The following is a 22,287-nucleotide window of genomic DNA, read 5'->3' as shown; positions in this document are numbered from 1 at the left end:
TTATTCAACCATGAGAAAAAAGGACATCCCACCATTTGCAACAACAAAAGTGGATCTTGAGGACACTATGCTAAGTGAGATAAGCCAGACAGAGACATAAAACTGTATGATATTACTTATATGTGGAATCTAAAAACGTCAAACTTGTAAAAACAAATAGTAAACTGGTGTTTACTGGGGAGTGGGGGAACAGGAGAGATGTTGTTTAAGAGTACAGACTTGCAACTAGTAGTAAATAAGTCCTAGAGATCTAACACACAGTATAGTGAATATAGACAACAACACTGTATATAAACTTTCTAAGAGACTAGATCTTAATTATTCCAACCACAAAGAAGAAATAATTGATAATTATATGACATGACAGAGGTGTTAACTACTGCTACAATGGCAATCATATTACAATATATAAATGTATATAAATGTATCAAATCAACATGTTGTATACCTTAAGTTTACACAATGTTATATGTCAAATATATTTCAGTTTAAAAAAAACCAAACTACTACATTTGAACTCTCTCCTCTGCTAGGACCTGGTCGCCCCTTTGTCCAAAACTATCTTGATTAGTCACCTTAAGTTAAATGAAGCTAAGTAAAGATCTTTTGCCACTGGAAAAACAATTAATTAAGAAATTATTATCTTATAGAAGCATACTATGATTTACAAAAGGATTCAAAAAGAGCTCCAGGGCTTCCCTGGTGGTACAGTGGTTGAGAGTCCGCCTGCCGATGCAGGGGACACATGTTCGTGCCCCGGTCCAGGAAGATCCCACATGCTGCGGAGCGGCTAGGCCCATGAGCCATGGCCACTGAGCCTGTGCGTCCGGAGCCTGTGCTCCGCAATGGGAGAGGCCACAGCAGTGAGAGGCCCGCGTACCACAAAAATAAAATAAAATAAAATAAGAGCTCCAGTAGAGGTCTATTGATTGTACCAATGTCAATTTCCTAGTTTGTACATTATACTATAGTTATGTAAGATGTTACTATTGGGGGAAGCTGGGTGAAGTGTACATGGGGCCTCTCTATACTATTATTTTAACTTCCTGTGAGTCTGTAATTATTTCACATTTAAAAGTTCATTTGAGGGGCTTCCCTGGTGGCGCAGTGGTTGAGGGTCCGCCTGCCGATGCAGGGGACGCGGGTTCGTGCCCCGGTCCGGGAGGATCCCACGTGCCGCGGAGCGGCTGGGCCCGTGAGCCATGGCCGCTGAGCCTGCGCGGCCGGAGCCTGTGCTCCGCAATGGGAGAGGCCACAAAGTGAGAGGCCCGCGTAACGCAAAAAAAAAAAAAAGTTCATTTGAAAATGAGCCCTGGGCTTCCCTGGTGTCACAGTGGTTGAGAGTCCTCCTGCTGATGCAGGGGACACGGGTTCGTGCCCCGGTCTGGGAAGATCCCACATGCCACGGAGCAGCTGGTCCCGTGAACCATGGCTACTGAGCCTGCGCGTCCGGAGCCTGTGCTTCGCAACGGGAGAGGCCACAAGAGTGAGAGGCCCGCGTACCGCAAAAAAAAAAAAAAAAAAAAAGAGCCCCAAGACATCTAGAATAAACTTAGAAAAACTTTTGACAGAAAACAATGTACCTTTTTATTGCTAATATGAAAAAAGTAGTTCTTAAGATACGATGCTAAAAAGGTAATAGTATTATATACATACCTCTGGAGTGCCACCCCCCCCCACCACTGGGTGCCAGCGAAAGCTAGCAATGGAAGACACTGAAAATTCTGTCCTAATTACAAGTTCCAGTCCAAAAGCTGAGAGAAGATAGAAGCTTCCAATTTCTCATTCTCCAAAGCACCTGATGATGCCGATAACTCTATATCAATTGTCACTTGAAACAACTATCAGAGAACAATGAAAGTATTTTGTATAAATATATCCTGTTTTTCTAAGGTAAAAGAGAGTTACCTTTCTACTGCCTTATATGAAAACTCAAAGAGGACAAATGAGTAAGTTCAAAAACAGCTTGTAAAATATTATGCAGGGGCTTCCCTGGTGGTGCAGTGGTTAAGAATCCGCCTGCCAATGCAGCCAGCCAACACGGGTTCAAGTCCTGGTCCAGGGAAGATCCCACGTGCCGCGGAGCAACTAAGCCCGAGCACCACAACTACTGAGCCTGCACTCTAGAGCCCGTGAGCCACAACTGCTGAGCCCATGTGCCACAACTACTGAAGCCCATGCACCTAGAGCCCATGCTCCGCAACAAGAGAAGCCACCGCAATGAGAAGCCTGCGCACCACAATGAAGACTAGCCCCCACTCACTGCAACTAGAGAAAGCCATGTGCAACAGCAAAGACCCAATGCAGCCAAAAATAAACAATAAATTAATTAATTAATTTAAGAAATATATATTATTCAGACTTTGGGCCACCCCACTAACTTTTTCTCATTTTCAGGATGGAGAAAAATGACGTCCATTAAGAAAAATTATTAAGACATCTAAAACTCTTGATTTTACATCTAGGCAACTTAAAGTCAGTGACTTGAGCTCCTTTCTAAATAAAACTATTTAACAACTTGCTAGGGTGAAGGCAAAAATAAGTGCTACATAAATTCAGTAAAAGACCCTCAGAATGGTCTAACATCCAATTATATCAGCCCCAAAATAATTAACAGTTCAGGTTCTACTATCTATCTACTTTAGTGATATCAAATCATATTAGAAAATTGCTTATTCTGTGAGAAGAAAAGAACCCTAGGTGATTTTTTTTTTTCAGTACTCCATGGCTTGGAAACCTTTTCCTCAAGAAAATAACACAAGGAAAGGTACCTGTCAATCACTCACACTATGAGGTATGGTACTTAACACTTCAACTTCTCACTATGTAGTTTTTGCTGCAAGCCAGAAAGCACAAATTAAGAACTGAAGCAGAATTTATTATCAAAACAGGCACATCTCTGAATCACTCTACAAATGATCAAACTGCTTTCTAGTAATGATGTGTTTTATATTATATATATGTACTTTAATGTATATGTAATGATTGTACTCCCCAAAATTAGGATCAGATAAAAGTGATTCATGGAAATTCTTTCTTCCTAGTAGTAATGGCCCATGTTACTCAGTACAAACAAAACTGTACACTTAAAACAAATCTAGTAATTATACTCTGCTTGCTGTATCAATACTTCATTCTGGTTCACACATCAAGCATCAGGGCAGATCCCTGGGAACAAAGTGATCTGACAGACATAAAACCCTGAAGCCAAAATTCTCTTCCCAACTAACCCTCCAAAAGGTCTGGAATTACCATCATTAGAACTCCACTTCTTGTTAGGGAACTGTAAAGAGACCCATTTTCCAAATGTATACGGTATTATTTTCCCTGAATTATTTTATGACAAATTAAGAAGTAATATTTGGCAAAAATCAACTAGTCAGAAAATTAATACAGCAAAAAATGAAAAATTTCCCCCTCACTTTTCGGGTATCTAGCAAAACCAGCAATCTATTCAAAGCATTGATGTGGGTGCTATATAATAGTGTTAGGGTATTTTAAATACTAAATAAAGCTTTAAAATCCGTATCAATTTAGTGGTGTGTAAGAAAATCTTTTGCAGTATTTCTACACATGATGAGACCAAAACCCATGAAAATGCCAGCTGGAGAGGGACAGAGAAGATTGCTATCTCCACTTTGGAAACACCAGAGAGAGACTGACCTGATCAGATCTGCTTTAACATTTTAACTGGAGCCTCTCAATAATTAGGCTTAGGCTGCTCTTCTCACACATTTCAGATTACAATCATCTTGCTTTCTCCTCTCAGCTCTTATTGTTGGTCTTCTCGTCTACAAATCTATCAGCTTTTCTCCCAGGGCATGGTGCCCCTAGGTTTGAAGTCACTGAACAATCACTTAGATGCCCATCTATACTCTCACTTTCAAATTCTGCTGGAAATACACCAAAGAATGCCAATCCATTTATTTTCTAACTGGTTTGATTAATTTTAAACTTAGCACATAATCAAAATTTAATTGGGTACAGTCTCTGAAAGTATACACTCAGAAGTCAGATGCCCTTGGTTTAAACCCTGGCTCTACCAGTTCCTGGCCAAGTGACCAAGTTACTTAATCTCATTAAGCCTCTGTCTCATCTTCTGCAAAAGAAATAGGGTAATAATTAAAATGTTTTCCTCACATGTTGTCATGACAATTAAATTTTACAATGGCCACCACACAAAAATGTTAAAATTATTTTCTTATGTCCAGTTCCTAAATAAAGCTTAACTTGTAAAATCTAACACAGGTGACTGAGAAAAGCAAAAGAACATTAGAAATTTTCAAAATATGAGAGCAGTTTTCACATACCCTCTAAACAGGTTAGGATTCTATTAGGTGCAATGTTCTATTACTCTCTGCACATTACAGTGAATGTAGTCAATACTCTTAACTATAAAATTTCTATATGCTTTTTATTCATTTACTCAACAAGTTTTTAAAATGAAGTAGAGAGTAAGAATATTTATTCTAGACCAGATAGACTTGGTATTTAATTGTATAACCTTGAGAAAGCTATTTAACCTCTCTGTGCCTCAGTTTCCCTGACTGTACAATGAAGATAATAGTACCTGTACCTCATAAGTAGCAGCTAGAACAGTGCTCAGCACAGAGAAAGTGCTAAGTAAGGACTAAGTAACTACAAAGCTCTGGTTCCTAGCACAGGGCTAGATATTGGAGATTCTGAGATAAATGACACAGTACTTGCCTTCAAAGGGGTTGAGACCAATAATCACAGTATAATTTGTCAAATATCTACGCATGAGGAATGCCTGAACCCTTGAATGCACAGAGAAATAGATTTTTTCATGATAAAAACTAATATTTTTAAAAACCAAAATACTGAAAATTAGCATTCAGAATGGCTGATGGGTACACTGCCGCTCAATATATTATTCTTTCTACTTGTGTTGGAAATGTTGGAAATTTCACATAATGGAAAGTTGGAAATTTCACATAATGGGAAGTTGTTTTTAAAAATCATTTTCTCAGAAAGTAAGCCAAAATTATGTAATTTGAAGGATTTACTTTCACACTGATATCTTTATACTATAAATGAACTTTGTCAGCAGCAATGCTTTAAAAAAAAAAAAAAAAAAGAGGTTAAGAATTCTCTTGACAAGACTGCCACCTAATGGATTACCTTAAATTCCACTACTTAACATTTTGTGATTTAAACATATTAAGTACCGCATATAATCCAATAAAAAGCAAGAGTTTCTTTTTTGAAAAAACAAAGATAAATCGAAGTATTTAAAAAATATCCCATATCACAGGAAATTCTGTCTGCTATGCTGAACAAAGTATTCTTTGGGGAAGACCCATTAGCCTGAAGCAATCTCAAGTTAATTTTAGTTTGGATGTTTAGAGGTCATCTGACAGAATGTGTGAAAAAGGAGGCAAAAACACTTAACAGATTTGGTAATTACTGCTGAGCATATGAACCCATAGTTGTTAAATATTATCATAGACATTAATTATATTAAAATAAAAGCAATATGTTAAGTGGTTATATATGGAATGAATTTTTTTAGCTATCTTAATGTTATACAAATGGTAGGTAAAATTCTGGCTTAGGTAGAATTTCTAATGATAATGATATATACTGTTTCAAAAAGTGCTTTAACTCAAACAACTTGAGATAATGTGCTCTGGAAAAATGCCTTAAAATTATTCAAAAAGTAGCTTAAGTGATGATGAACACACTGATGTCGAAGATTATTGTAGAGTCAGAATAAACGTGTCTTATGAACATGAGAGTGGGCAAAAAGCAACATTTCTAAGTTATTATGTATATTTTAAATGTATGCATAAATGTTTATCTAAGTTAACAAAGAAAACATAATTAGAATCTATTTCACCTATATTCACCAAGATTTCTATATTTAAGTTAATCCAAGACTGGATCAGACAAGAATTATGAATGAAAGCTAAACCAAGGAGGAAATTTTGATGGGAAGCAAGATATTTTCATGGGTCTCCCCACAAACTGCTTACTAGCTGCAAGGGAGGGGGAAAAAAAAAGGAATTACAATGGAGAAACCAGACATCTTGACTGGTAATCAAATTTAACATCACCAGAAAGGGACAGAGGGTTATCAAGTGCCTCCAAATGTGATACACTGTGAAGGAGAGAACATCACCTATGCAGCAATAAACTATCTGAATTTAATCATGAAGAAATATTAGATAAACCCAAACTGAGCAATGTTATATTAAAAAGAGAGGAAAGGAGGAGTAGGAGGACGTGGAGTTCATCTCTCTCCACGGATGCATCAGGAATACATCTAAAGACGCAACAACTCTCATAGAACACCGGCTGAACACTAGCAGAAGACCTTGGACACCGGAAAGGACTGTAAAGATCCCTGCATAACTGGTACGAACAACTTGTGGGGGCTTGGTTCCTTGACTGGAACTTGGGCCTCAGGCTCTGAGGTGGGAGCACCAAGTCCAGGACACTGGACCACTAGAGAATTCCTGGCTGCAGGGAAGATTAACCACCAAGACCTCTCACAGAGGCCTCTATCTGAATCCAAGACCCGGCTCCACTGAACTGCCAGCGGCCTCCAGCACTGGATGACTCACATAAAACAACAAACAAAGACAGGAACATAAACCAACCCATCAGTACACAGACTACCTAAAATCATACTAAGCTCACAGACACCCCAAAACACACCACCTGACACAGCCCTGTTCAACAGTGGGAAAAGACTCAACTCCACCCACCAGAACGCAGGCACAAGTCCCTCCCAACACGAAGCCTACGCAAGCTACTGGACCAACCTCACCACCGGGAGCAGAGCTAACAGAAGCAAGAGGAACTATGACATTGCAGCCTAGGGAAAGGAAACCTCAAATACTGTAAATGAGACAAAATGAGAAGACAGAAATATCTTTCAGGCAAAGGAGCAAGATAAAAACACACAAGACTGGGCTTCCCTGGTGGCGCAGTGGTTGAGAGTCTGCCTGCTAATGCAGGGGACAGGGGTTCGAGCCCTGGTCTGGGAGGATCCCATATGCCGCGGAGCAACTGGGTCCATGAGCCACAGCTACTGAGCCTGCGCATCTGGAGCGTGTGCTCCACAACACGAGGGGCCGCGATGGTGAGAGCCCCACGCACTGCGATGAGGAGTGGCCCCCGCTTGCTGCGACTAGAGAAAGCCCTCGCACAGAAACGAAGACCCAACACAGCAAAAATAAATTAATTAATAAAACATAGGACTAGTCTTTGCCAAAGAATGACTGAAGTTTAAAAAAAATAATAAATAAATAAAAGCCTCTGAATAACTAAGATCTAAAAGCCCTTGAATAACTAATGTGAAGGAACTCCCCCAAACATAAAGAACTACATTTAGGGCTTCCCTGGTGGTGCAGTGGTTGAGAGTCCGCCTGCCAATGCAGGGGACATGGGTTCATGCCCCAGTATGGGAAGATCCCACATGCCGTGGAGCAGCTGGGCCCATGAGCCATGGCCGCTGAGCCTGCACGTCTGGAGCCTGTGCTCCGCAGCGGGAGAGGCCACGGCAGTGAGAGGCCTGCGTACCGCAAAAAAAAAAAAAAAAAGAACTACATTTAAAAACAAAAAGAAAAAAAAACCACACAAGACTGAATAAATGAAGAGGAAATACGCAAACTACCTGAAAAAGAATTCAGATTAATGACAGAAAAGATGACACAAAATCTCAGAAATAGAATAGAGAAAATAAAGGAAATGTTTAACAAGGACCTAAAGGAACTAAAGAGCAAACAAACAGTAATGGACAATACAATAACTGAAATTTAAAATATTCCAAAAGGAATCAATAGCAGAACAACTGACGCTGAAGAACAGATAAGTGAGCAGGAAGATAGAATGGTGGAAATAACTGCCGCAAAGCAGAGTAAAGAAAAAAGAATGAAAATAATGGAGGACAGTCTTAGAGACCTCTGGGACAACATTAAGCGCACCAACATTTGAATTATAGGTGTCCCAGAAGAAGAAGAAAAAAAGAAAGGGTCTGAGGAAACATTTGAAGAGATTATAGCCGAAAACTTCCCCAACATGGGAAAGGAAATAGTCAATCAAGTCCAGGAAGTGCAGAGAGTACCATACAGGATAAACCCAAGGAGAAACACGCCAAGACACATATTAATCAAACTAACAAAAATTAAACACAAAGAAAAAATATTAAAAGCAGCAAGGAAAAAGCAACAAATAACATACAAGGGACTCCCCATAAGGTAAACAGTTGATCTTTCAGCAGAAGCTCTACAGCCCAGAAGGGAGGGGCAAGATATATTTAAAGTGATGAAAGGGAAAAACCTACAACCAAGATTACTCTACCCAGCAAGGATCTCATTCAGATTCAACAGAGAAATCAAAGGTTTACATAGAAGCAAAAGTTAAGAGAATTCAGCACCAGCAAACCAGCTTTACAACAAATGCTAAAGGAACTTCTCTAGACAGGAAACACAAGTTAAGGAAAAAACCTACAAAAATAAATCCAAAACAATTAAGAAAATGGTAATAGGAACAAACATATCAATAATTACTTTAAATGTAAATGGATTAAATGCTCCAACCAAAAGACACAGACTGGCTGAATGGATACAAAAACAAGACCTGTACATATGCTGTCTACAAGAGACCCACTTCAGACCTAGGGACACATACAGACTGAAAGTGAGGGGATAGAAAAAGATAGTCCATAAAAATGGAAATCAAAACAAATCTGGAGTAGCAATATTCATATCAAACAAAATAGTCTTTAAAATAAAGACTATTACAAGAGACAAAGAAGGACACTACATAATGATTGACGGATCAGTTGAAGAAGAAGATATAACAACTGTAAATATCTATGCACCCAACATAGGAGCACCTCAATACATAAGACAAATGCTATAAGAGGGGAAATCAACAGTAACACAATAATAGTAGGGACTTTAACACCCCACTTACACCAATAGATAGATGACCCCAGCAGAAAATAAATAAGGCAACACAAGCTTTAAATGACATATTAGACCAGACAGACTTAATTCACATTTATAGGACATTCCATCCAAAAACAACAGAATAGGACTTCCCTGGTGGCATGCTGGTTAAGAATCCGCCTGCCAATGCAGGAGACATGGGTTCAAGCCCTGGTCTGGGAAGATCCCACATGCCACGGAGCAACTAAACCCATGCACTGCAACTACTGGGCCTGCATTCTACAGCCCACTTGCCACAACTACTGAAGCTCGCAAGCCTAGAGCCCATGCTCCACAACAAGGAGAAGCCACCACAATGAGAAAACCAAGCCCCACAAGGAAGAGTAGCCACTGCTCGCCACAACTACAAAAGCCCATGCGCAGCAACGAACACCCAATGCAGCCAAAAATTAAATTTATTTTTTTAAAAAAGCAGAATACACTTTCTTCTCAAGTGCACATGTAACATTCTCCAGGACAGATCACATCTTGGGTCACAAATCAAGCCTTGGTAAATTTAAGAAAACTGAAATCATATCAAGCATCTTTTCCAACCACAATGCTATGAGACTAGATATCAATTACAGGGAAAAAAAGTGTAAAAAAATACAAATACATGGAGGTTAAACAATATGCTGTTAAACGACCAAGAGATCACTGAAGAAATCAAAGAGGAAATCAAAAAATACCTAGAAACAAATGACAATGAAAACATGATGACGCAAAACATATGGGATGCAGCAAAAGCAGTTTTAAGAGGGAAGTTTACAGCAATACAATCCTACCTCAAGAAACAAGAAACACCTCAAGTAAACAACCTAACCTTACACCTAAACCAATTAGAGAAAGAAGAGCATAAAACCCCAAAGTTAGCAGAAGGAAAGAAATCATAAAGATCAGACCAGAAATAAATGAAAAAAGAAATAACAGAAACAACAGCAAAGATCAATAAAACTAAAAGTTGGTTCTTTGAAAAAATAAACAAAATTCATAAACCATTAGCCAGACTCATCAGGAAAAAAAAGAAAACTCAAATCAACAGAATTAGAAATGAAAAAGAAGTAACAACTGACAACTCAGAAATATAAAGGATCATGACAGACTATACTACAAGCAACTATATGCCAAAAAAATGGACAACCTGGAAGAAATGGACAAATTCTTAGAAAAGTAAAACCTCCCAAGACTGAACCAGGAAGAAAAAGAAAATATAAACACACCAATCACAAGCACTGAAATTGAAACTGTAATTAAATATCTTCCAACAAACAAAAGCCCAGGACCAGATGGCTTCACAGGCAAATTCTACCAAGCATTTAGAGAAGAGCTAACACCTATCCTTCTCAAACTCTTCCAAAATATAGCAGAGGGAGGAACACTCCCAAACTCATTCCACGAGGCCACCATCACCTTGATACCAAAACCAGACAAAGATGTCACAAAAAAAGAAAACTAGAGGCCAATATCTATGATGAACATAGATGCAAAAATCCTCCACAAAATACTAGCAAACAGAATCCAACAGCACATTAAAAGGATCATACACCATGATCAACTGGGGTTTATCCCAGGAATGCAAGGATTCTTCAATATACACAAATCAATCAATGTGATACACAGTATTAACAAACTGAAGGGTAAAAACCATATGATAATCTCAATAGATGTAGAAAAAGCTTTCAACAAAATTCAACACACATTTATGATTAAAAACTCTACAGAAAGTGGGCACAGAGGGAACCTACATGACATAATAAAAGCCATATATGACAAACCCACAGCAAACATCATTCTCAATGCTGAAAAACTGAAACCATTTCCCCTGAGATCAGGAACAAGACAAGGGTGCCCACTCTCACCACTATTATTCAACATAGTGTTGGAAGTTTTAGCCACAGCAATCAGAGAAGAAAAAGAAATAAAAGGAATCCAAGTTAGAAAAGAAGAAATAAAACCGTCACTGTTTGCAGATGACATGATACTATACATAGAGAATCCTAAAGATGCCACCAGAAAACTACTAGAGCTAATCAATGAATTTGGTAAAGTAGCAGGATACAAAATTAATGCACATCATTCTCAATGCTGAAAAACTGAAACCATTTCCCCTGAGATCAGGAACAAGACAAGGGTGCCCACTCTCACCACTATTATTCAACATAGTGTTGGAAGTTTTAGCCACAGCAATCAGAGAAGAAAAAGAAATAAAAGGAATCCAAGTTAGAGATTCAATGCAATCCCTATCACTGTTTGCAGATGACATGATACTATACATAGAAAATCCTAAAGATGACACCAGAAAACTACCAGAGCTAATCAATGAATTTGGTAAAGTAGCAGGATACAAAATTAATGTGCAAAATTAAGGCTCCCAGACTTCAAACTATACTACAAAGCTACAGTAATCAAGACAGTATGGTACTGGCACAAAAACAGAAAGATAGATCAATGGAACAGGATAGAAAGCCCAGAGATAAACCCATGCAACTCTGGCCACATTATCTTTGACAAAGGAGGCAAGAATATACAATGGAGAAAAGACAGCCTCTTCAATAGGTGGTGCCAGGAAAACTGGACAGCTACATGTAAAAGAATGAAATTAGAACACTCCCTAACACCATACACAAAAATAAACTCAAAATGAAAAAAAAAAAAATGGATTAGAGACCTAAATGTAAGACCAGACACTATAAAACTCTTAGAAGAAAACACAGGAAGAACACTCTTTGACATAAATCAGAGCAAGATCTTTTTTGATCCACCTCCTAGAGTAATGGAAATAAAAACAAAAATAAACAAATGGGACCTAATGAAACTTCAAAGCTTTTGCACAGCAAAGGAAACCATAAACAAGACCAAAAGACAACGCTCAGAATGGGAGAAAATATTTGCAAATGAAGCGGCTGACAAAGGATTAATCTCCAAAATCCACAAGCAGCTCATGCAGCTCAATTTCAAAAAAATAAACAACCCAATCCGAAAATGGACAGAAGACCTAAACAGACATTTCTCCAAAGAAGACTTACACATTGCCAACAAACACATGAAAAGATGCTCAACATCACTAATCATTAGAGAAATGCAAGTCAAAACCACAATGAGGTATCACCTCACACTGGTCAGAATGGTCATCATCAAAAAATCTACAAACAGGGCTTCCCTGGTGGCGCAGTGCTTGAGAGTCCGCCTGCCGATGCAGGAGACGCGGGTTCGTGCCCCGTTTCGGGAAGATCCCACATGCTGCGGAGCGGCTGGGCCCGTGAGCCATGGCCGCTGAGCCTGCGCGTCCGGAGCCTGTGCTCCGCAAATGGGAGAGGCCACAACAGTGAGAGGCCCGCATAACGCAAGGAAAAAAAAAAAAAAAAAAAAATCTACAAACAATAAATGCTGGAGAAGGTGTGGCAAAAAGAGAACCCTCCTGCACTGTTGGTGAGAATGTAAATTGATACAGCCACTATGGAGAACAGCATGGAGTTTCCTTAAACTAAAAATAGAACTACTATATGACCCAGAAATCCCACTACTGGGCATATGCCCTGAGAAAACCATAATTCAAAAAGATACATGTACCACAATGTTCACTGCAGCACTATTTACAACAGCCAGGACATGGAAGCAACCTAAATGTCTATTGACAGATGAATGGATAAAGAAGATGTGGCACATATATACAATGGAATATTACTCAACCATTAAAGGGAACAAAATTGGGTCATTTGTAGAGACGTGGATCGACCCAGAGACTGTCATAAGAGTGAAGTAAGTCAGAAAAACAAATACTGTATAATAACGCATATATATGGAATCTATGAAAATGGTACTGATGAACCTAGTGGCAGGGCAGGAATAAAGATGCAGATGTATAGGACAGACTTGAGGACACAGTGGGGGAAGGGGAAGCTGGGACTAAGTGAGAGAGTAGCATTGACATATATACACTACCAAATGTAAAATGGATGGCTAGTGGGAAGCTGCTGCATAGCACAGGGAGATCAGCTCGATGCTTTGTGACAACCTAGAGGAGTGGGATAGGGAGGATGGGAGGGAGGCTCAAGAGGAAGGGGATATGGGGATATATGTATATATATATAGCTGGTTCACTTTGTTGTACAGCAGAAACTAACACAACATTGTAAAGCAATTATACTCCAATAAAGATGCAAAAAATAAATAAAAATAAATATAGTATAAAAAATAAAAAAGAAATAAGAAAAATAAAAAGAGGGAAAGGGACGTATTCTTCAAAAATGTCCATGTTGATGGGACTTCCCTGGTGGCACAGTGGTTAAGAATCTGCCTGCCAATGCAGGAGACACAGGTTTGATCTGTGGTCTGGGAAGACCCCACATGCTGCAGAGCAACTAAGCCCATGCACCCCAACTACTAAGTCTGCACTCTAGAGCCCACAAGCCACAACTACCGAAGCCCGCACATCTAGAGCCCGTGCTCCGCAACTAGAGAAGCCACTGCAATGAGAATCCCGCACACCACAACAAAGAGTAGTCCCTGCTCACCCCAACTAGATAAAGCCCGCATGCAGCAACAAAGACCCAATGCAGCCAAAAATAATAAATAAATAAATTTATTTATTTAAAAAAAATGTCCATGTTTTAAAAGAGAGAGAAAGACTGTGGAAATCTTTCCAAATTAAAGAAACCTAAAGACATATGGCAGCTAAATGCAATATCTGACCCTAATGTAAATCCCAAATTGGATGGGGGGAAACGATGGTATTGGGTTAACTGACAAAATTAAGAGACGAATAGTAGGTTAGATTAAAAGTATTGTATGAAAGCTAAGTTTACTGAGGTTGATACAAATAATGTGGTTAAATAAGAGATATTTGTATCCCTATTTTTAGGAAATATAGATTTCCTAAGGAAGTAGATAGGGATAAAACACCATGATGTATGTAACTTACTCTTAAATTGTTTAGAAAAACAATCACGTGTGTGCGCATGTGTGCCGGGGGGAGGGAGGGAGAGAAAGACTGAGAGAGAGAGAGATTGAGAAAGTGGGTGCAAAGCAAATGGGGTAAAATGTTATTAATAAGGGATTCTGAGTAAAGAGCATGCAGGTATTCTCTGTACTAGGTTTTTTTTTCTTTTTTTTTAAGTCTTCTGTAAGTTTGAAATTACCTCTAAATAAAAAGATTAAAATATTGCTATGTCTACTGCTAACAAAAAAATTAAAATATAGACATAAATATATAAACGCATGCAGACACACGTGTGTGTATATATGTGCATGTGTGTTTATATATTTTAAAGATGTATCTCTTAAAGATTCTGATAGCTCAGTAACTAAATGGCCTTTTTAATAATCAAAATGATTGAGAAGTTAAGGTATTTATCCTATATGTAAATAAGGGAGAGACGGAAAAAGCCCAAATAGGGAAGAAGCAGTTATTACTGATAAAACAAAGCCATTTCATGTTTATTTCCCCCATCAATTGACATTTTAAATGACCCAGTTATATATAACTTATTTAAGTGGGGAAAGCATTAGGTTTCTCATTCTCATTTTTAAATGGAGAAACTGAAGCATGGTGAAAAGCCACAGTAAGTAATACAGCTGAGATTCAACAGTATGTCTCTTGAAACACAGTAACAATGTCAATACAAGTTTTGGTAGCACTTAGGAGCAATCTGCTTACCTTTCAATAGCTAATTCTTTGTTAGAAAGTTGCTGCACTGTAATCACAACCTTCTTCTCTATTCCTTGTTTTAATTTGAAATAAAATTTATCTCTATCCTTAGGCACAGGACTGAAATATGCAAAAAGAACAGGAATTAACAATAATTAAAAACAATAAAAAAGATCTCTCTTTCAAGGTTTGAATAAGCCAACAAACTATTTAAGCAACAACACCCTTATTCTTAAGATATCCTAACTCTCATCTTGCCACAGAGTAACTACAAACTTTACAGTCAGCAAAAGAGTTGTTATTAATTTTTAAACTGGGTTTACAAGAGCCTTATAATTCATCCCTAACAAGATTAAAAACAAAACTTTTTAAATGACATCATTTCAAACTTTAGTTTTTAAATTTTAACAAATTTAGGAACATGGTTTATTTAATTACTTTTAAGACTGTCACATTTCTGGTTTAGCTGGTTGCATGAATGCCTTACACAGTGAAACCCAAGGCAAAAACTGAGAAGAAGAGCTTACTTTTAAATATCTAGAATTTGAGATGACTGTGACAAATCCAAGTAAATATAAATAAAAGATGAACAAAGAGGTACAGATCAGGGCAAGTTAAATTCTAGCCTAGGCCAGACTGACAATTCTCAAGAATTAGTTCATTAAAACTATAAGTGTCTAAAAGAAACAAAACAAAAATAGTTTAGTGTCTAAAATATAGGTTGCCTTATCTGAAAAGGAAAAATACCTTTAGCAACTTATTTGACCTAAGACTCAATTTCTGTATCTGTAAAAAACAGGTAAAATACCTACCTAACAATTATGGTTAGAAGCAAAGGCAAAGTAAAGGCCCATAACTGATCATTAAGGAGTTAATGATCAGTTAACTATTATCTGCCTATTTTTGAACTAAAGAAGAACATTCCAAATACAAAGCAGAAGGAAATGGTTAATTAAATGATGGTCAAACCATACAATATACTACCGGTAACCATTAAAAACGATTTTAAGAATATTTTAATTGAAAAATTCTTATATCATGAAGTGAAAAAACTATATATATATACAACTGTATAAAAATACATCCTAGAAATCAAATATTAAAAGTGATTGTGGCTGACAAAACCATAGCTTTTAATTCTAATTTTATTATTTTACTAAATTTTCTACAGTAAATATCAGTATTTTAAAATACTAAGAAAATAATTTACATAAAATATCTGAAAAGCATGACAAAAGTGAACCATGCATTCACCAGTGAAATATTTCTTTATCATCCTAAAGCTTTATACCAAAATTGCATATTCTGGAAACTTTAAATTAGCCAATATTATATTTCAGACACAATACCAATTTTTAATCTTTCCAAACAACCTCACCTAAAGTTTCCTTTTCCATCATCTTCTTTTACCTCCAAGGAGACACTGAAGGTAAATACATCACTGTCAGGGGTAGGAATAACTGAGTCTTTAACATCAGATACTTGTCTAGAAGACCGTTTGAAAGCTGTACAGAAACTATACAAAATTCTGCTTACCTAAAAGAATAAAAATGGAAACAATATTAGACAAAGATTTAACTGCATTTTGATAAACTTCTTTCCTAATTCTTGAATCTATAATTTCACATGGTCACAATGTTCTTTAGCAGATAAAGTAGATATAGTCTAAGCATACACACACACACACACACACACACACAGTTTGTAATATACAGTGTGTACATATACATAGTATAAGCATATATACACACACACACAGCTGACCCCTAAGCAACATGGGTTTGAACTGCACGGTTCCCCTTATATGCAGATTTTTTTCAACAGTAAATACTACAGTAGTATACAAGCCACGGTTGGTTGAAGTGGCAGATGTGGAACAGTGGATAAGGAGGAACCGCCCCATATGGAGGGCCAACTATAAATTATACATGAATTTTTGACTGGGCAGAGGGTCAGAGCCCCTACCACATGCCACCCCCCAGCCCCAGCACACTGTTCAAGGGTTGACTGTAGTTTGCTTCTTTCAATCTGGCATTTAAACACCAAAATAAAGACGTTTAATTTAAAGTCACAAAAGAAGCTGTATGTATGTATAGATGTTTCTATGACCCCTAAGATACTATATTGCAATGAATGAATCCTAAGATAATTACTAGAATGATACTGGCATCTAAACCTTCCCAATGAACACACACAAACAAGGTTTTAGCCCAAGGTGTCAATTTCTCTTTTCACTTCTCTCAGCTTCAGAGGGCTAGATCCTGAGGCATAGAATAAATACTGTTTTTTGCAAAAAGAAAACATGGTAGCACGATTTAAAGAGCTTCCAGTGTTGTTACTCAATGTTGTTGTTGTATAAATGTGTAGTAGAATGAATGAATCCTGAAATGTTCTTATCTAATTTATTAGTATTAAGCCACCCTGGTGACTTAATATACACACACATACATAAATCTATGTATGTGTGTGTATATATATGGATGGCTTTTACTCCTCCCCTGAAGTGGAGGAGTACTCTACATCCCACACTCTTCCAGATGGTATTGTCTTCCTTGGTTCCAAAAGAAGCATCATACCATCTCAAACTTGTCCGCTTCAAACACAAAAAAACTTCCAAATCTCTCAGGCCCCTCAGGGGTTGAACAAATAAAAACAAGATGAAATAAGAAGGGTTTGAACAAAGGTCATATTTTCAAAATCTCACACTGGGAGGTACTAGTAAAGAAACTTCTCTGAATATTAAATCCTTCACTTTAGATAAAGTGAATTCAAATTATTCTTTGTATTAATCTAGGATTTAATATTTTATAATTTGCTTGAGATAACAGCACTCTCATTAATAGTAGAATTTCTTCAAGTATTGGGGTCTTTCCTCAGTATTCTATTATTATATTCATACATTCTACCTTTTCTCACACATACATACTCTAACACATTCAATGGTCCTCAAACTTCCAAAGGCCACACTTACATCTAGTAATCAATGATTACCCTAAACTGCCTTTTCAGTGCCAAATCAATAGTTTTCTAAATTAATTGACTTACACAGGTTAACTGTATAAGAGTGCTACCTGCCAGCCTAAAGTTCAACTTCAATCAACAGCATCATATTTGTATCACAGCATTCGTAAAATTTTTTAATATGTTAAAGTTATCTCATTATAATTTTATATAAACAAGTAACAACAAAGCAGCAAAGGATTCATATTAATAATAACTGTAGACCTCAAATCTTATACAATTAAGACAATGATAAGTTCACTCATTCATTCAACCAATACTTTTTGAGCACCTTCTGTGTACTAAGTATTATTCTAGGAGACAGGGATACAGCTGTGTACATGGAGCTTTCATTTCAGCACATGTAAGTTGAATGTGCTTGGGGTGAATGGGAGAAATCAGTAGGTAAGGCAAAAACAGATATGTTCAGCCTCAACTGGACCCTTACTGGACTTAGCTCAATAATTTAAATGCTATAGAGGAAAACAGAATCAAAGAACATGCTAGAAATAAGTCACTGAAGATTATGCCTACAAGGTAAAGTGTAAACAGGGACTTCAAACTATTTTCAGTACTTTGATTACTCCCTACTTCCTAACTCCAAATAAAATGTGACGTCTCTTATTTACATTTTTTTTTTTTTTTTTTGCGGTACGCGGGCCTCTCACTGTTGTGGCCTCTCCCGTTGCGGAGCACAGGCTCCGGACGCGCAGGCGCAGCGGCCATGGCTCACGGGCCCAGCCGCTCAGCGGCATGTGGGATCTTCCCCGATCTTATTTACATTTTATGTGTATTTAAGAAAACATTTTTAAGCATATTTTTAAGAAAATATTATATGTGAAAACAGAATAACTGTACTTAGTTTTTGATACATTAGTAAAGTTAAACCCCAACCTTATTTATTTTTTCTTCTCTCCTATATTCTTCTATTTCATTTTCTTTGTATCAGAGCTGTCCACAAGCCTACACATCATGCCACACCAAAAAAAAAAAAGTCAAAGAACTTGGCGAATTCTAAAGTAGATGGGCAAGGCTCAGGAATTTCTTTTTAAAAAGGCTAAGCATATGGGGCTGAGCCAGAGTGGTAGAGAATGATGGGGGGGAAATCAGCCTACACTTTTCTCTCTTCTTGGAGGAAGGACACAACAGTACCTTAACAGCAATCAAACTGCATTTAATCCTAACCATGTCTTAGAATTTGCTATTTCCAACAACAAGGTTAAAATCATTTGTGACTTCTAGAGTCTGTGAATAAGCTGGAATGATGATCCAAGAATTGGTAAGGTAGAGTAGATTCAAAAACGATGATTATCAATGTCTATAGTTATTGGAACAAATTGGGTAACCAATTTCATCATGAAAAAATTTAAAACATAATACCATGGAAAACATTTCTATACACGTCACACTATTAAATACACACACAAACACACATGCACACACAATAATCTAGAACAGGCATTTTCTTTGCAGAAGTCAAAAGGTTTATTGACAAATAATACAGTACCATTTTTCCCCAGAGGCAGTACCTACCTACAGAAAGCATTAGTTAAACACAAAACTATCTCTTGGAGTTGTTGTTTTTGAAGAGGTGGGCAGGAGGACACATGTAGATATGTGGAAAGGAGATAAACCAAAATCTTAATTCTGATGGAAATCTGAGTAACTTTTATTTTCTTTTGTATTTCAGTATTTTCCAAATTCCCAATTATGTGTTACACATTAACAGTCCAAGAAATGCTATTAAATGAAATATTTACTTAAAATAAGTAATACAGGGGGACTTCCCTGGTGGTCCAGTGGTTAAGAATCCGCCTTCCAATGCAGGGGGGCACAGGTTTGACCCCTGGTCAGGGAACTAAGATCCCACATGCAGAGGGGCAACTAAGCCTGTGCACTCTAGAGCCTGCACCACAACTAGATAGCCTGCATGCCGCAACTACTGAGCCCGCGTGTCGCAACTAGAGAGAAGCCCACGCGCCACAACAAACAGCCCGCACACCACAACAAAAGATCCCACGTGCCGCCTGTTGGTGGGAATGTAAATTGATACAGCCACTGTGGAGAACAGTATGGAGGTTCCTTACAAAACTACAAATAGAACTACCATATGACCCAGCAATCCCACTACTGGGCATATACCCTGAGAAAACCATAATTCAAAAATAGTCATGTACCAAAATGTGCATTGCAGCTCTATTTACAATAGCCCAGAGATAGAAACAACCTAAGTGCCCATCATCAGATGAATGGATAAAGAAGACGTGGCACATATATACAATGGAATATTACTCAGCCATAAAAAGAAATGAAATTGAGCTATTTGTAATGAAGTGGATAGACCTAGAGTCTGTCATACAGAGTGAAGTAAGTCAGAAAGAGAAAGACAAATACCGTATGCTAACACATATATATGGAATTTAAGAAAAAAAATGTCACAAAGAACCTAGGGGTAAGACAGGAATAAAGACACAGACCTACTAGAGAATGGACTTGAGGATATGGGGAGGGGGAAGGGTAAGCTGTGACAAAGCAAGAGAGTGGCATGGACATATATACACTACCAAACATAAGGTAGATAGCTAGTGGGAAGCAGCCACATAGCACAGGGAGATCAGCTCGGTGCTTTGTGATCACCTGGAGAGGTGGGATAGGGAGGGTGGGAGGGAGGGAGACGCAAGAGGGAAGAGATATGGGGACATATGTATATGTATAACTGATTCACTTTGTTATAAAGCAGAAACTAACACACCATTGTAAAGCAATTATACTCCAATAAAGATGTAAAAAAATAAATAAATAAAAAATAATGTATCTGGGAAGTGACCCCCACAAAAAAAAAAAAAAAGATCCCATGTGCCGCAACTAAGACCCGACCCAGCCAAATAAATAAATAAAATATTAAAAAATACATAATTTAAAAATAAAATAACATAGAAAATTCTTCTCAGATAAAGCCTTTTCACTAATATTGGTGAAAAAGGAGCAACTCTTTTAAAAACATTTATCAAGAAAATGTTCACCCAAAAAAGTAAATGTAGAAAAGTTATCCTATAAAAGATACCCAGAAAAATATGTGTTAAAAATTTTAAAACAACTTGCTCAAATATATTACTAATTGAAAGGAGCTAAAACAAGAGGCAATCATACAAGAATTTTTTAGTTACAAAAATCAATTTATTTGAGAAAAACAATATAACTTCCAAATTAATTTCCAAAATAAGGCATTTTGCTAAAATACCATCTCAATAAACACATGTTTAGCAATAATATTTTCTCATACAAGGAATTAGGTTTTCTTTTATATAGTAGTGTACCAGCAACCCTAAGAAAAACCAATGCATTAAGAGTAAAGATGTTCCTAATGATACCCTTGGTATTATGAAATACCTCTGAATGCCTGTAACACCAGCTGATAAAAACCTGCTTCTGAGAATTGCTAGTAATGGTAAGTATGTCATAACATACAAACAAACAGCAAAATCTGTTTTGAAGAAAATGGTTACACTGAGTAGTAGAAATAAATTCTTAAAGAGAGTCAACTAATTATCTTTAAAAACAGTTTTGTGTAATATATTCATAAAGATGCAACAATAGGTGCCTCTCTGGCTTTTTGCACTGTGCTTTCTGATACTCTGCTCTGTCTGTAATTCTTCAGCAGAACTCTGGCACATCATTCTCCCTGTACAAAGATCATCAGCATCAAGATACTTCTGGCTGGATTCCCCAACTCTTTTGCCATAGATAATTGAGATCCACTCCAGCAGAGTCCCACAGAAGAACAGCCAGGGCAATAAGTCAAATGTGTCCTAACCCTTCTGTGGGAACCCCTAATCCTTGTGTCACAGGTCCAACAAAGCCATCACCCTCACTGGGCTTCCCCTCTACCACTGTTGGTGTCTGCTGCTTGTGGGATATCATGGTGAAATAAGAGCACATCACAGTGATAACTGGTAGTGGCAGCCATGCTGCTACTCCCTCTTGAGAAGATGTCTTCTTGCCTTTAACTGACAAACTCCTTCAAATCTCATCCAGGGACTCTGCAAACAATGGAAAACAAATTAGTGCCACTGCTGCATGGTACATATTTAAGCAATAAGAATGTCAGTCATCTGTTCCTGAACTATCTTTGCCAATTGTCTGTGTCCATTAAGAGGGACCCAAATACTAAGGACTAATGTTGTCCCTTCACCACATAACAAGAAACTTCCAGGAACCAGATAACTAGACAACCAGTAAATGCAACAAAAAGACAAGTAATTATTTTTTGAGGGGAGAGAGGAAGATGTCAGACATTCTATAAAAGGCATGAGTAAAACACAAAGGTTGCTGGAATACAAGGTATATGACCGAGAAATCCTTTTATAAAGCATAATTGAAAGGTAAAAATCTATATTTACTTTTTATAATAAAGCAACAGGAAAGCTGTGACTGAAAATTAAATGGGTCTTCAGAGTCATAAACTTCCTTAGGAAACCAGCTTCATCATCTGTTCTCTCAGCCTTTGGATAAGGAAATGGTAACCATAAAATTTGTCAGCCAAACCAGAGCACTTCTGAGAATAAAATGAAGTGCTTTAATAATATACTTGGACAACAGGCATAAACTAGGACTGCTCCAGGCAAAGAGGAGCATAAGGTCACTAGTCTAAATAAATACCATCTATGTTATGGAAATGTC

General features: G+C 37.5%; 1 protein-coding gene across 1 annotated transcript in view; it reads right to left on the bottom strand.

The window, feature by feature from the left end:
- The window catches only part of LOC103089250 (rab GTPase-activating protein 1-like), a gene marked incomplete at its 3' end in the record, with an annotated part of 136,319 nt that overhangs the window by 98,094 nt on the left and 15,938 nt on the right, over positions 1-22,287 (bottom strand). The window contains exons 5-6 of the mRNA XM_007471609.1: positions 15,986-16,143; positions 14,617-14,727 (exon numbers count right to left, since the gene is read on the bottom strand). Coding sequence (XP_007471671.1) covers positions 14,617-14,727; positions 15,986-16,143 — 269 coding nt within the window. The remainder of the gene's footprint in view (positions 1-14,616; positions 14,728-15,985; positions 16,144-22,287) is intronic.

The sequence above is a fragment of the Lipotes vexillifer genome, unplaced genomic scaffold (assembly GCF_000442215.2).
Source record: "Lipotes vexillifer unplaced genomic scaffold, Lipotes_vexillifer_v1.1 scaffold821, whole genome shotgun sequence".
Taxonomy (NCBI): Eukaryota; Metazoa; Chordata; class Mammalia; order Artiodactyla; family Lipotidae; genus Lipotes; species Lipotes vexillifer.
This window is presented reverse-complemented; position numbering and strand designations above follow the sequence as displayed.